General features: G+C 34.7%; 1 protein-coding gene across 1 annotated transcript in view; it reads right to left on the reverse strand.

Moving 5' to 3' along the window:
• Positions 1–13,349, reverse strand: part of AHR (aryl hydrocarbon receptor) — a 49,527-nt gene that overhangs the window by 29,517 nt on the left and 6,661 nt on the right. The window contains exon 2 of the mRNA XM_077856652.1: positions 7,772–7,959. Within this exon, the coding sequence (XP_077712778.1) occupies positions 7,772–7,959 (188 nt within the window). The remainder of the gene's footprint in view (positions 1–7,771; positions 7,960–13,349) is intronic.

The raw sequence follows: 13,349 nt of genomic DNA on the forward strand, positions 1-13,349 counted from the left end.
TCCTTAAGCAAACTGTCACCTCAGAAGAGTTCTATATTCCATATATATACAGATTTGCTTTCTTCCACCTCTGCTCATCCTTAAAACATCTCATCTCTGGTATTTCTCCTCTTATTCTATGTGGTCTCTGGAATATTTTATTCACTTTATGATTTAGAATATTATTCCCACTATATTATAATGACTCCAAAATCTAAATCTCCAGCTATGAACAAATAAATGAATTTGAACTACTGACTAAAAATGGTTGGTCCGAAAGTAGAAAAGCTGTAAGAGCATGATTTAAAAATAACATATAAACCTGATTATTAAATAAAATGATTAGTGGTAATATAACTGCATTTCATTACAGGCTTTAAAGTGATTAATTCTCTACTCTATGTGAATACACTTTTTAAAATTCTGTAACAGGAAGATGTTGTAGATTTCCATTAACCAGATAACAAAGCCACACAAAAAAATCAAATTAACTATAGACATTTAAAATCCTTACTTGGGGTGGAAAAGGGGAAAAAATGCTGTAAGTTAGCCGGCTTTAATATTACCTCAATGGTAATCCTCCTTTAAAAAAAAAAAAGACAACTAAAGGTATCAATTTATGATCATCTGAACCTGTTCATGGTCAATCTTAGTTTAAAACAGAAAAATGTTGGGGTCCCTGGGCAGCTCAGTAGTTGAGCATCTACCTTTGGCTCAGAACATGATCCCGGGGTCCTGGATTGAGTCCCATATCAGGCTCCACTCAGGGAGCTTACTTCTCCCTCTGCCTATGTCTCTGCCTCTCTCTGTGTCTCTCATGAATAAATAAAATCTTTTTTTTTAATTAAAAGAATCATTAAATTTTATAGTTTTAGTTATGGAAGCTATCATGAATGTTATAATGAGTTTTGTTTTAGAATGTGAATTCTGGAAAATATGGCTCAATTACAATAAAGTAGATAATACCACAGAGAAAAGAAACTCAATACATATGATGATTTCAAATGTGTTCATATTTTGGGCAAATAAACCTACTATAGACATGTCTAGAATTAAGAAATCACATTTGCTGTGATAGAGTTATACTGAAAGTTTATAAACTACTTAGTGTTCAGTAACTTAAAAATTATAGCAATGCAGATGAAATTAAGCATACAAATTCCATGAATGAAAAGCACACATATAAACCTATTAAACTTTATAAAACTTAAATGCTCAAAAGGGCTTTTTATTTAATTCATTTCTCTGCTTGTTCAAGCTCATTCTTTGCATATATGCTTCTCAAGATAGTGTTCTGTGTTACACGGATACCAAAACAGGATCGAAATCTAGAGAAACACACAAACTGAAGATGAATAAACACAATAGCTCTCTTTTGAAAACCTAATGAACTGGAAGGGAGCTGTTAAATAACTAAAAAAGGAAGATCAAGAAAAGAGCGTGGATATTTTTTAAATTTAAAATAAAGTCAACAAAGATCTATGGTAAACACTGAGGTCGAATAAATGTTAGATCTTCCCATCATGTAAATTAACTGTTGTCATCCTCTCCTCTCAGAGCATTTTTAGCCTTTGTGAATTTAGAACATCCCAATATGTAAATATTACTACACTTTATAAAATGGTGATTATTTTAAGTGAGTGTAAATGGTTCAAGAACTACGTTCCTTAGTTTTTTTTTTTTAATTTTATTTATTTATTCATGACAGACAGAAAGAGAGAAAGAGAGAGAGACACAGGCAGAGGGAGAAGCAGGCTCCATGCTGGGAGCCCGATGTGGGACTGGATCCTGGATCTCCAGGATCATACCCCAGGCTGAAGGTGGCGCTAAACCGCTGGGCCACTGGGGCTACCCCGTTCCTTAGTTTTTAAACTAACCAGAAACTGTTCCCTGTGACAGCTTTATAATGCAGGAGTTCGGAATTAGAAACTCAGATCCCCAAACTCACTTTTGTCAGGCTTCCTGAAACCTAGACAAAAATCATCTCCTTATTTCTAAGTTTTCCTTTCCACAGATTAAATTTATTTACCCCAATTATAAAGATGTCACAAAGAATAACCCAGGACTTACATATAATAATGAAAGATGTAAAAGATCTCACAGTTAATAATTATATTTTAGTGATGTAATATGTACTATGATTATTTCATTGAAATAACAACTATTACATGCCACTGACCCCTACTATTGCCTCACTGAAAGAAAACTTTTCTGCCTTTTCTACCTCATGAGATACTTGTGTCTCAGCAGAGATATGAAAGAGTCATTTCCATATTTTAAATTTTGGGGATGCTCTCCAAAAGTAATAATAATTTAAACAACAATTAAAACTTACATAATGATGATAAAGTGATAATGAAATCTAACTCAAAATTTTTTATATGCTGTAATTACTCTAAGAATAAAACATTACCATCCTGATTCCAATTGGTCAACAAGGCCAATGTCCACTATTTGAACTGGTACTAAGGGACACAACACGGGAGGAAAAAGGCTGTTCCCTTAGTATCAACCAATTTCAAATGCTGGGTTGTGAACATGCATATCCTAGTCTCCCTGAATAAATTATTATTGATCGTAGTCATTAAGTTATTTAAACATATTAGATATTTTTCCCTCTAGAGGTACATGGTATTTGAGTTTAATACCCATTTTGTGCAACAACAAATACTTATTTTGTGACTTCCTTTAATGCTCCACTTCTTAATTAGCAAATAAGGTTTAATCTTAACACTCTAGAATTTGGTGAAAAAGTTTGAATGTAATGTTAAAGATTTTAGCCTTTCAGACTGTATTTCCAGGACCTAATTCCACACTGACTTGTCAGATCACAGCTCCATTTGATCATTTAACAGTCCTCAAGTCTGGACTGATTTAATTCGTCTTGAGAGGCAAAAGTGGCACTTTATCATGCTTAATCACCAACATCAGAAATCGTCAATTTTGGATTTGGGGTATTTATTTTCTGAAAACACAGAAGATTCTACAGAGAGACTTCAAAGATCTATAATTTTGAGAAGTCTTCAGGGGAAAATAAAAGATAACACAGAAGAGCAATGTTACTATGGAAACTGAATACAACTTAAATAGCTTTTTACTATTTTAATTAGTCTCATTATTAATATATTGCTGTTTTTAATTCTTAAAACATGTCTACATATGTCCACTGTGTAGAAGTTAATAATAAAGTATCACCTTCTTCTGGAATTTTTAATCTTTCAAATTTACAGAGGGAGTGATTTTTTAAAAAATGCTCAGTTCTATTTGCACATTCCATCTATGCTAACAAAAATTTTAAAAGTACCAAGATTGCCAGACTGCTGGGAGGTACAAAAGGAGCATCCAACAAAGAAGGAAACCAGTGAACCACGAACAAGATAATACCCGTAAAGACAAGGCAAAGGAGCAAAGAGATAGCTAACGAATGCAAAGGGCAGGACTGATTTGCGAACGGTACAGTTGATACTAATTTGTCCTAAAAAGATGTATGTAGCTTTGACATTTGCATTCTTAAGTACTTGTACACGTTTTTATATAAGCCAGCCAATCAGAGGCCATGTAAGAAATTTTATGGCTATAATTCCATAAAATATTTCTCACATCTTTTGTTTATAGATAGAAGATAAGATTATTAATAGAACCAATAACTGTAATTGGCTACTAGCAGATTGTCTGGGAAAAGCAAAATTTTAACATTTTTTAAAAAGATTTTATTTATTCATGAGAGACGGGGGTGTGGAGAGAGAGGGGCAGAGACACAGGCAGAGGGAGAAGCAAACTCCATGCTGGAAGCCCGACATGGGATTCGATCCTGGGTTTCCAGGATCACACCCTGGGCTGAAGGCAGCATTAAACTGCTAAGCCACCCAGGCTGCTCAAAATTTTTACATCTTAAACTAAGCTCTAGAACTGTATTTTAAAATAAATAATCTAGAATTTCAACATGAATTTTACATTGTTTTTCAGATATAAGTTAGTGAAATTAATATTTATTGAATACCTACTATGAATCAGACATTGTTTTAAGTCACTGCTTAAAATACAGCAGTACACATAATATCCTCAAGGAGTTTCCATTCTAATTAGTGAAACAGGCAATATATATAGTACTTTTAAGTGCACCAGAAAAATCAAGGTATTGTAATATAAAAGTGAAAAATTTTATGATTACTTCATCTGTAGTGTAAACAGAGTATAAAGTGGAAAAATAATTCTCTGACGATTCTCCGTATTGTCTAGAATATATACAGTTCAAGAGTTTTCAAGGGTTAAACATTCAAAGATTCTCTCCATTATTTCTTCAGTTCAAACCAAAACAAACTCCTAATCTTCTTACTTCCCTTGAAAATGCTAAATACTGCATTAATAATATTGAATAGGTCCATCTTTAAAGGATTTCATATACTATATTTGTCACAGTTGCTGAGACACTATTAGAGCTATTAGCAGAAATCTTTTTCTCCCTCTTTTTCCTTTTTGTGAATTCAGCACCTGCACAGTGTTTAGAATAAAGTGCAATCTTGAATTACAAAATTTATTATAAATAATTTTAATTGAGTAGTGTAGAAGAAACTGCTTCTAACTTTACCATAAATTAAAAATAACTAAGTCTTGTTCAAGTACTTCATAGTTATATTTCAGAATGTTTGGATTAATTAGAAATGGGTAAATATTTGTGTCCTTAAATCTTAAGCGCTGCTGCTTTTCAGTCAGTCATAGAAGTAGAGTCATGGTTCCAAAGTTTAAGAAGATCCACCCAAGCTGGATTATTTAAACTTGCAATAAATAGATGTATTTTCTTGGAAAAATATCTATTGTTACAGTAAAACCTGAGTTTCCTTTCTAACAAGATTGTATGATTACTCGTTTATATTGTTCTTTCCGCAGGAATTCACACACCCCCTGTTTGCATCCTGTTATTCACTTAGAGCTTCCCTTCACTTCACTATACTATTTCCCTAATAGTGGGAGAGTGGTTTTAACTGCACAGAAAAATTCTCATCAGTCAGCATGCTCCAAGTCTCCTCATTTGCAGCATTTAGTATTTGTTCAGGTCTTAAGAATTACCATGAAAAATTTACTGTCTCTGTCCTTTCAAAATATTGCATTGCCTTCCTAGATCACTAGAGGTCTGGAGAAGACTATGGGATCTTTTCTACTGATTATTTCCTTCACCTTCCATCTAATTCTGTTCCTGTATTGAACAACCTAAGAAAATACTTAGGGTATGCACTCCACTGAAAACTAAGCAAACACATTTATAGTCTTTCTAAAATTTTGTACATTGGGATTTGTCTTTCTGAAGGCAAATAAAAAAAATTTAACTAATTCAAGCATAATTGAAGCCAAGTTAAATCATTGCCGCAGACTCATCTAGGATGCATAGGAAAAATATAGATTCCTTGGTTCTACATAGAAACTACACAGAATCAGCCTAAGAGGAGCATGCCCTAGAATGTGCTAAATTTTAATAGGCTTTCCAGGTTATTCTGATATACAATGAAGTTTAAAAGCAGTAATGCAAAGGACCTAAGATTAAAGGTAGTATAATTGATGAAGGAATGAAGCAAGTAGGGTAATAAGATCCTCTGTTAAATATAGTAAACCAAAATAAAAAAAATAAACTCATTAATGAAGAGTTAAGGAAATAATTTTTAATAAGAACTCCATAACGAGCCCTGCTAACCTACAGCATTCTTTATAAAGTAGGCTTAAAAATCTTCTTTACTTGAGGTACTGAACAGGACACATATGTCTAATCATGATTTAAAAATATATATATATATATATATACACACTTATATATAAATTTATACATTAAACATACATACATTACCTTAATTAGCATACATATACACATACTGCCTAGAAAACAGTAATTATGTTAATACTTAAATGGCAGTTAACTACATACTAAGTTGCTTCAATCTCGATTCATTACTTCTAAATAGAGCATAATCTATACATTCTTTTCTTTTTTAACATTTATAGTTTGATTTTTCATTGTAGAGGAGCAGGAAATGAAAAGACAAAATGACTGCCATAAATTCATCTTTGCCAGAATCAAGGAATAACATCTCTGTCTTCTAGACTATAAACTCTCCAAGGGCAGAGACCACATCCTATGTGTTACGGACCCCCCCCCCCCCCCCCCCCCGCCAAGGTCAAGCAGTAAGCACTGCATATGAACAAATGCTGAGGATAAGGATAAGCATTTCAGAAAGCCAGGAGTAGCCTCAAGGTTAGAGTCTATGATAGGGACTCTAAACTTCCATATGCATCTAACCCCACCACTCTGCCAGAGTTTGATTCTGCAGGTCTAGGGTAGGGACCAAGATCTGGCATTTCTAACAAGTTCCCAGGTGAGATACTATTGCTGCTTGTTTGGAGACTACATTTTGAGAATCACAGTTCAGAGTAAAGTCTTTAGGACTATGCTAAATAAATGATTTCTAAAAAAAAAGAGAAGTAACTGAGATATAGTTAGGGAAAAACAACATAGGATATCTAGAAACTGGGGTTCTAGTTTCAGCTCTATCACAAAATGACTATTCAGTTGATAAACGTACACACACGTCACTGAATATCACATTGCTCATCTTGAAGATGAAGGATCTGGTGTAGATGAAAATTGAAAATTCGAAGACTTGATAGGCCAGAAAAAATTTAAGTGTCATTATGAACCTTTAAACATATAATCTGCCCTGAAATAATTATCCTTATATCAACGTATATTGCCCAAATTACAACTGTTAAATGATACAGCTTTTATGGAAAATAAAGAACATACGCGGATAGCAAAGAAAAAAATTCCCAGACTAAACAATCAAACCATTTAAATACAAAACTAAGAGGAAATAACTGTTTTTGCAATATTCTAGAAACAAATTATAAATGTGTATCTTTATATGTGTCTAGGGGAGCAGTATCAGCATCATCTGAAAGCTTGTTAGAAATGCAAAATCTCCGCCTACACCCAAACCTACTGAATAAGAACCTTCATCTTAACAAGATCCCTTTATGATCTGTAAATACCTTCAAGTTTGAGAAGCACTGATATAGGCCATTGAGATTTTATCAACAATTCTTTACCACTGTTTGTAAAATAACATGATATATTTAAAAGACTAAACATTTCCTGGAAAAAAAAATCTACTTCTGACATATAAAGAGATAAAAAGAGAATTTGAGGAATTATTTTACAAGAGAAGATACACTGAAATGTTATTTTCAAAGCAAAACTTCCATTTAAAATACTTTACAACTATGAAATAATGAAAGGTAACATGAGCTAGCTCAACTCCCTAACTTCATGGCTGAGTAAAGCAAGGTACAAGGATGCTAACTGGTTGGGTTAAAAACAAAGAGTTTGTCATGGCACAATGGAGACTGAAATCCAATTCTACTGATTCCTATACTAAAATATTCTTTTGGTTGGAAAAATAATTTGATTTTATTCTCCTGGAGTAAATACACAGTAACCATAAAATAGTAGAAGTGTACATAATTTTTAAAGAATGAAATATCTATACAAACATATTGAAGGGAATCAGCAAAAATATGTCATAGTATAAGTGTTTTATTCCATCAAAAAAAAGAGAAAAACTTTCAAAAACTGAATTGGAAGGAGAAGTGGAACTAAAAACTGACATACTTAATATGGGCCTAACATTTAAGCATATGATTTTCAAAGAATGATACCACATGTCATTTAAGTGGCACCATCTTTTTGATGAATGAATCTGGAACACTTAAATGTTACTATACAGCAATAAGCAAAACTTCTTCTTACCATCAAAGAAGCTCTTGGCCCTTAGGTAACTGACACTGAGCCTAAGCACTGAAAGTTTGTCCAGCTTATTAATAACATCTTGTGGAAAAGGCAGCAGACTAGCCAAACGGTCCAACTCTGTATTAAGTCGGTCTCTATGTCGCTTGGAAGGATTTGACTTGATTCCTTCAGCTGGGATTGGCTTGACACTGAAAAATAAACAAAATATCACAAAATAAAATACATGAGGCAAACATTTCTATTGCATTATAGCTCCTCAAATATTTCTCTAATAAAACAAACATCTAAAATCTACTTCAAGTTAATATAAATTCTTTCAAAATGCTCCTTTGTATCTTGATTAAGAAAAACAAGGGAGTGGGTAAAATTCTTCATGTTTTATTAAAAGCTTATGATCCCATCTTGAGAAAATGCTGCATATATCTTATATGCGTCATACTTCCTTTACTTCATTGATTTGTTGTATAATGATTCCCAATAATGAGTCCACTAGGAGTCTTCTTCAAACCCAGCCATTGTTACAAAAAGAAAAAAAAAAGGTATCTGCAATAAATTATGTGAAAATTATGCTTCCTTTGCTATCTTCTACAAGAAGCATCTTGGCATCATTTGTGCTGCAGATAGTTAAGAGCTACCCCAAATAAAAAGCTTATCTTTATCACCCTTAGCTTCCTATATTTAACACTTTCATCCTGTCAGTGACAAGTATTCAAAGGGCTTCAGGTACTTCCAGATGGTTGCCCAGCCATCTAATGGGGTCTTCTGATATTTAAAAAAAAAAAAAAAATGACTTTGGTTATTTATACTTGATTGACAGATATCAGAGGTTAACTGTGATTACTGGCAAATTTTGCTGTTAGGACTGGTCAATAATTCTACTTAATTATTAGCTTTCATAGTTAATGTCTCAATTAGAAAATTCAATGAAACCCCAACATTTAACATGATTCTCATCTGAAAAAAAAGATATTTATGATTAGGAGTAGAACTTGAGGGATCCCTGGGTGGCGCAGCGGTTTGGCGCCTGCCTTTGGCCCAGGGCGCGATCCTGGAGACCCGGGATCGAATCCCACGTCAGGCTCCCGGTGCATGGAGCCTGCTTCTCCCTCTGCCTATGTCTCTGCCTCTCTCTCTCTCTCTCTGTGACTATCATAAATAAATAAAAATTAAAAAAAAAAAAAAAGGAGTAGAACTTGAGTTTAGAAATGAGAAACTAAGTAACTTCACAAAGGCTTTAGCCAGGGTTTCACAGCAGAAATTCATTATTTAAAGGGAATTTATAGATCATCAGATACCCATAATGAAATATAGAGAGGATATTAAAAAGCAAAATAGATCATCTTCTGTACCTTTCCATTTGCCAGAAAAATTAAGACTTGTACAGAGTATTCTTACATCAAAGACTCTCCCCCTCCCAGTTTTATTGAGAAGACAAAGACATTTTCAACATTTCAAATTACAGTGTCTTAAAAAAAGCAGAAACTGACCTGAGTGTAGTGCTATTAATTTGATTTAATAAATATATTTCTAAGGGATGCCTGGGTGGCTCAATGGTTGAGCATCTGCCTTCGGGGTCCTGCATCAGGTTTCCCACAGAAAGGCTGCTTCTCCCTCTGCACATGTCTCTGCCTCTCTGTATCTCTCATGAGTAAATAAAATCTTTAAAAACAAAACAAAACAAAAAGCAAAAAACAAAATATTTCTACTTTGTTTTCAACGGCATATGTGAAATCATACTTTATATAAAAAATTAATTAAAAAGTCAATATAAAAGGCTAATGTTTTTATATTGTTCCTAACAAATAATTTCTAGAACTTGTATATTTCTATTTTTATTACAGTTCATGTTATTTCTACAAAAATAAGAGTTAGGGATGCCCGGGTGGCTCAGCGGTTGGGCAACTGCCTTCGGCTCAGGGCGTGATCCTGGAGTCCCGGGATGGAGTCCCACATTGGACTCCCTACATGGAACCTGCTTCTCCCTCTGCCTATGTCTCTGCCTCTCTCTCTCTGTGTCGCTCATGAATAAATAAAATCTTTAAAAAAATAAGAGTTAATAAATTGGTAAAGTATATGATATACAAAATAAATCAAGTACTTTCTCCAGACTGTCTGTATAATTGCCTACTTAACAGAAACTGGTGACTGTTTCTCTATTTTCCCCTAATTATACTCCATTTATAATCAAATTTAAGTCACCTTAAATTTCTTCAATTAATCAACTAAATTTCAAATTTTACCTATTACGCGTGTCTACCTCACTGAGTAATTCTCTACTGGTTAATTACTTGTTAACACAAATATTTACTTTCACTTATCATGTCCTGGGTAGTCTAGGAAAACATTCTTCTTCTGCACATTCAAAAAGTGTAACAGGAGCAAAGTATGTGAGCAAAGGCTTGAACAAAGATTTTCATAGACAAGGTGGTATCTGAGATGGGCCTTTAAAGATGAACAGGATTTTAGGAGGAGGCAGGCCTGAAAAACTGATCTTCCCTATGTGGAGTGTAAAGCACAGAGAACAAGGGAAAAGAGAAGGAGAAAGCTGGTTAGGCACATTCTTGCAACAGTGACCACCTACCATGGGCCAATCACAGAAGATTTGGCAGTGAACAATACATACTCAAGTTTCCTGTTCTCATGAAGCTTACATTTCAGTCGGAAGACACATGAATGAATGAATGAATGAATGAATGAATGAGAAAGAAGAAAAGAAAAGAAAAGAAAAGAAAAGGAAAAGGAAAGAAAAGAAAAGAAAAGAAAAGAAAAGAAAAGAAAAGAAAAGAAAAGAGAAGAGATTGATTGATTTGGGGGGCTGGTAAGTGTTAAGAAGAAAAATAAAGCAAGATAAGGAACTGGGGAGTGACAAGGGTGCTCGTTTTGATAGCCAGGAAGGGTCTTTGATGTTACATTGCAGCACTGACATAAATACAATGAAAGAGTGAGCCATGTGGGTGTCTGATGAAAAAGTGTTCAAGATAGAGCAAACAGTAAATTTCCTCACAGAAATGGCATAAAATCAGACTTTGAGATCTTAAGAGTCATCTTAAGCTTTCAGTTGGGATTTACATGACCAGTCTTGTTTTTTACAAAGCTGACTCTTGCTACAGAGAGGATGAAATGTAGGGCAGCTCTCACTGAAGCTGGCGCTTCTCTCTAAAATACAAATCTACGTCACTCCTCTGATTCAAAGCTTTCAGTAGCTCTGCACAGTCCATGTTCCTTAGCCTAGCAAGCAAAATCCTTCTGGATCTTTTATAGCCCCCTAACTATTTCTCTGGTCTCATTCCTCCAACCAAAGCCTCCCTTGTCCATTATACTCCAGGGGGAAGAAATTACTTCACTACTAACATATACTTTGATGGCTTCATACGTGTCACTCTCCAGAATCTTCTTGTTCTGTCCCATCAGCTTCAAAGCCCTGCTCAATTAGATCACTTTTGTGAAGTCCTCCCTGACCTACTCACAATAGATTCCTCCTATAGTACTTCTGTGCCTTATGTATATTGTGCAAACGTCTTCTACAACCATTCCATTAAGGAATATCCTCTGCAAATAGCATTTTCAGTAAGTTGAAAATGCAATTTTGCACTCAAGTAGCTTTCCAGTAATGATTATAAAACATCAAAAAGAAGACACAAACACTGAAGCAAGACAAACGGATAGGACACAGAGAAATAACAATCATGGTAAAAGAGAAAAATAGCACTCAAGATATTCCTCCGTAGGGATCCCTGGGTGGCTCAGCGGTTTAGCACCTGCCTTAGGCTCCGGAGTGGATCAAGTCCCGCATTTGGCTTTCTGCACAGAGCCTGCTTCTCCCTCTGCCTGTGTCTCTGCCTCTCTCTCTCTCTCTCTCTCTCTCTCTCTTTCTCTCTCTCTGTGTCTATGAATAATAAATAAATAAATAAATAAAATCTTTAAAAAAAAACGGATATCCCTCCATGTGGTACTGCTGCCTATCTTGTGCTGGCACCCAGCAGTACTCCACCCTGCACTAGATCAAACTATTTCTTTGTGCCATGTAAAACTGCCCACAGCTCTAATGTGTTACTATGCACATTATGGAATACATAGCATGAGATCAAATTTCCCAAGTTACATAACCGGTATTACATATACCTGTTAGTTGCTCCTATTACTATGTAAATTTGATCACTTTTGTATCTCCGTTGCTCAGCATAGCATTTCACATAGAGTGGACTTTAAATTAGTGTTTGCCAATCAGAAGTGTCCCCCCCAAAAAAATTATCAGAGCCTGACCAAAGGCAGTGATAACAGGGACTGTAAGGTGTCATGGGAGACGTTTAAAAAATGACACTTTGTGCCTATCACAAAGCTTGCTATATAGCAAGACTCAAATGCTTGCTAACAGGGCACAAGAAGTATGGAAGAGGAGAAAATTGAGTGAGGGTGAGGTTGCCAATGACTGGAATTTGCAGCTTGGGGTAACAACTATATTTCCTAAACAGAAGGTACAACAAACAGAAAGAGACTTGAAGACAGACCTTGATGATACCAACATCGAGGTTAAGGCTGAGGAAAAAGCACAGGCAAAGACAACAGAGAGGGAATTATAATAAGACAGGAAAAGAGCTAGAGCAGAATACTTTCAAGGTTACAGAATAAAATCAAATACACAGAAAAATTAAGCAAGGTCAGAGCTGAGAAGTATCTACTTGGCATTGCATTTCAAATCCACTGTTGTTAAAGCTAAAGTAACAGACATGACATGCTTTTTCACGGATTTTGTGAGAGATACTCATAACTATTTTGTGAAAATATTTCACCTTTATTTACACATTTTAAAGATGCACATAATAAATATAGAGAGTAAACTTACATCAATTATACTCAACTTGGGTTATGCTAGTACTTTTACTTTTGTAAAGCCTTTAAATCTATGCCAAAATATACTGCCAACCATCTATTTAAATGAAAAGCTACATCTGAAATACAAACAAAATCCCTGTAAGATTACATTTGGGAGATCTGAAGTTATGATATCTCCTGAAACAGAGAGACCACTGATGTTGATAAAGCCAAGGAGCAATTTATTATTTTTTAAGCCTTACCTCAAAAACCTTGCCCCAACCTGCAAATCAGAATTGTGAAATCAACACTCCAGCGGACTGCAAACCGTGCTTCTGTTTTAGAAGCCCTGCATGCTCTAAGTACTGTCGTTAATAAGCCCAGCAGCACAACTAATGCCAGTATAAGTGCTATCTTTCAAGCTTTTTTCATATCCCAGTGTAGAATGTCTTAGACACATCACTTGTGCCCACTGTTAAAAGCAAAATTAAAATTTTAACCCAGTTTAGTCATAAATTACCTTAACTGTAAATGTTTGTTTTTATATGACATTTATCGTAAAACCTCAAATGACATGCAAAGATACAATTTCAGTAATCCTATGAGATTAAAGCAGCATTTTCTAACAAAGATTACCTATCACAGTACTGAGTCTGCTCTATCAGCATTTTCCTCTCAGTGATTTAATCTACTCTCAACCGCTTCAGTCTACTTACTCGTAAGTTGTTTATCTTTACTTCTAGCCCCTATACCTGAATGTCCTCTC

Source organism: Canis aureus, chromosome 18 (genome assembly GCF_053574225.1).
Source record: "Canis aureus isolate CA01 chromosome 18, VMU_Caureus_v.1.0, whole genome shotgun sequence".
Classification (NCBI taxonomy): domain Eukaryota; kingdom Metazoa; phylum Chordata; class Mammalia; order Carnivora; family Canidae; genus Canis; species Canis aureus.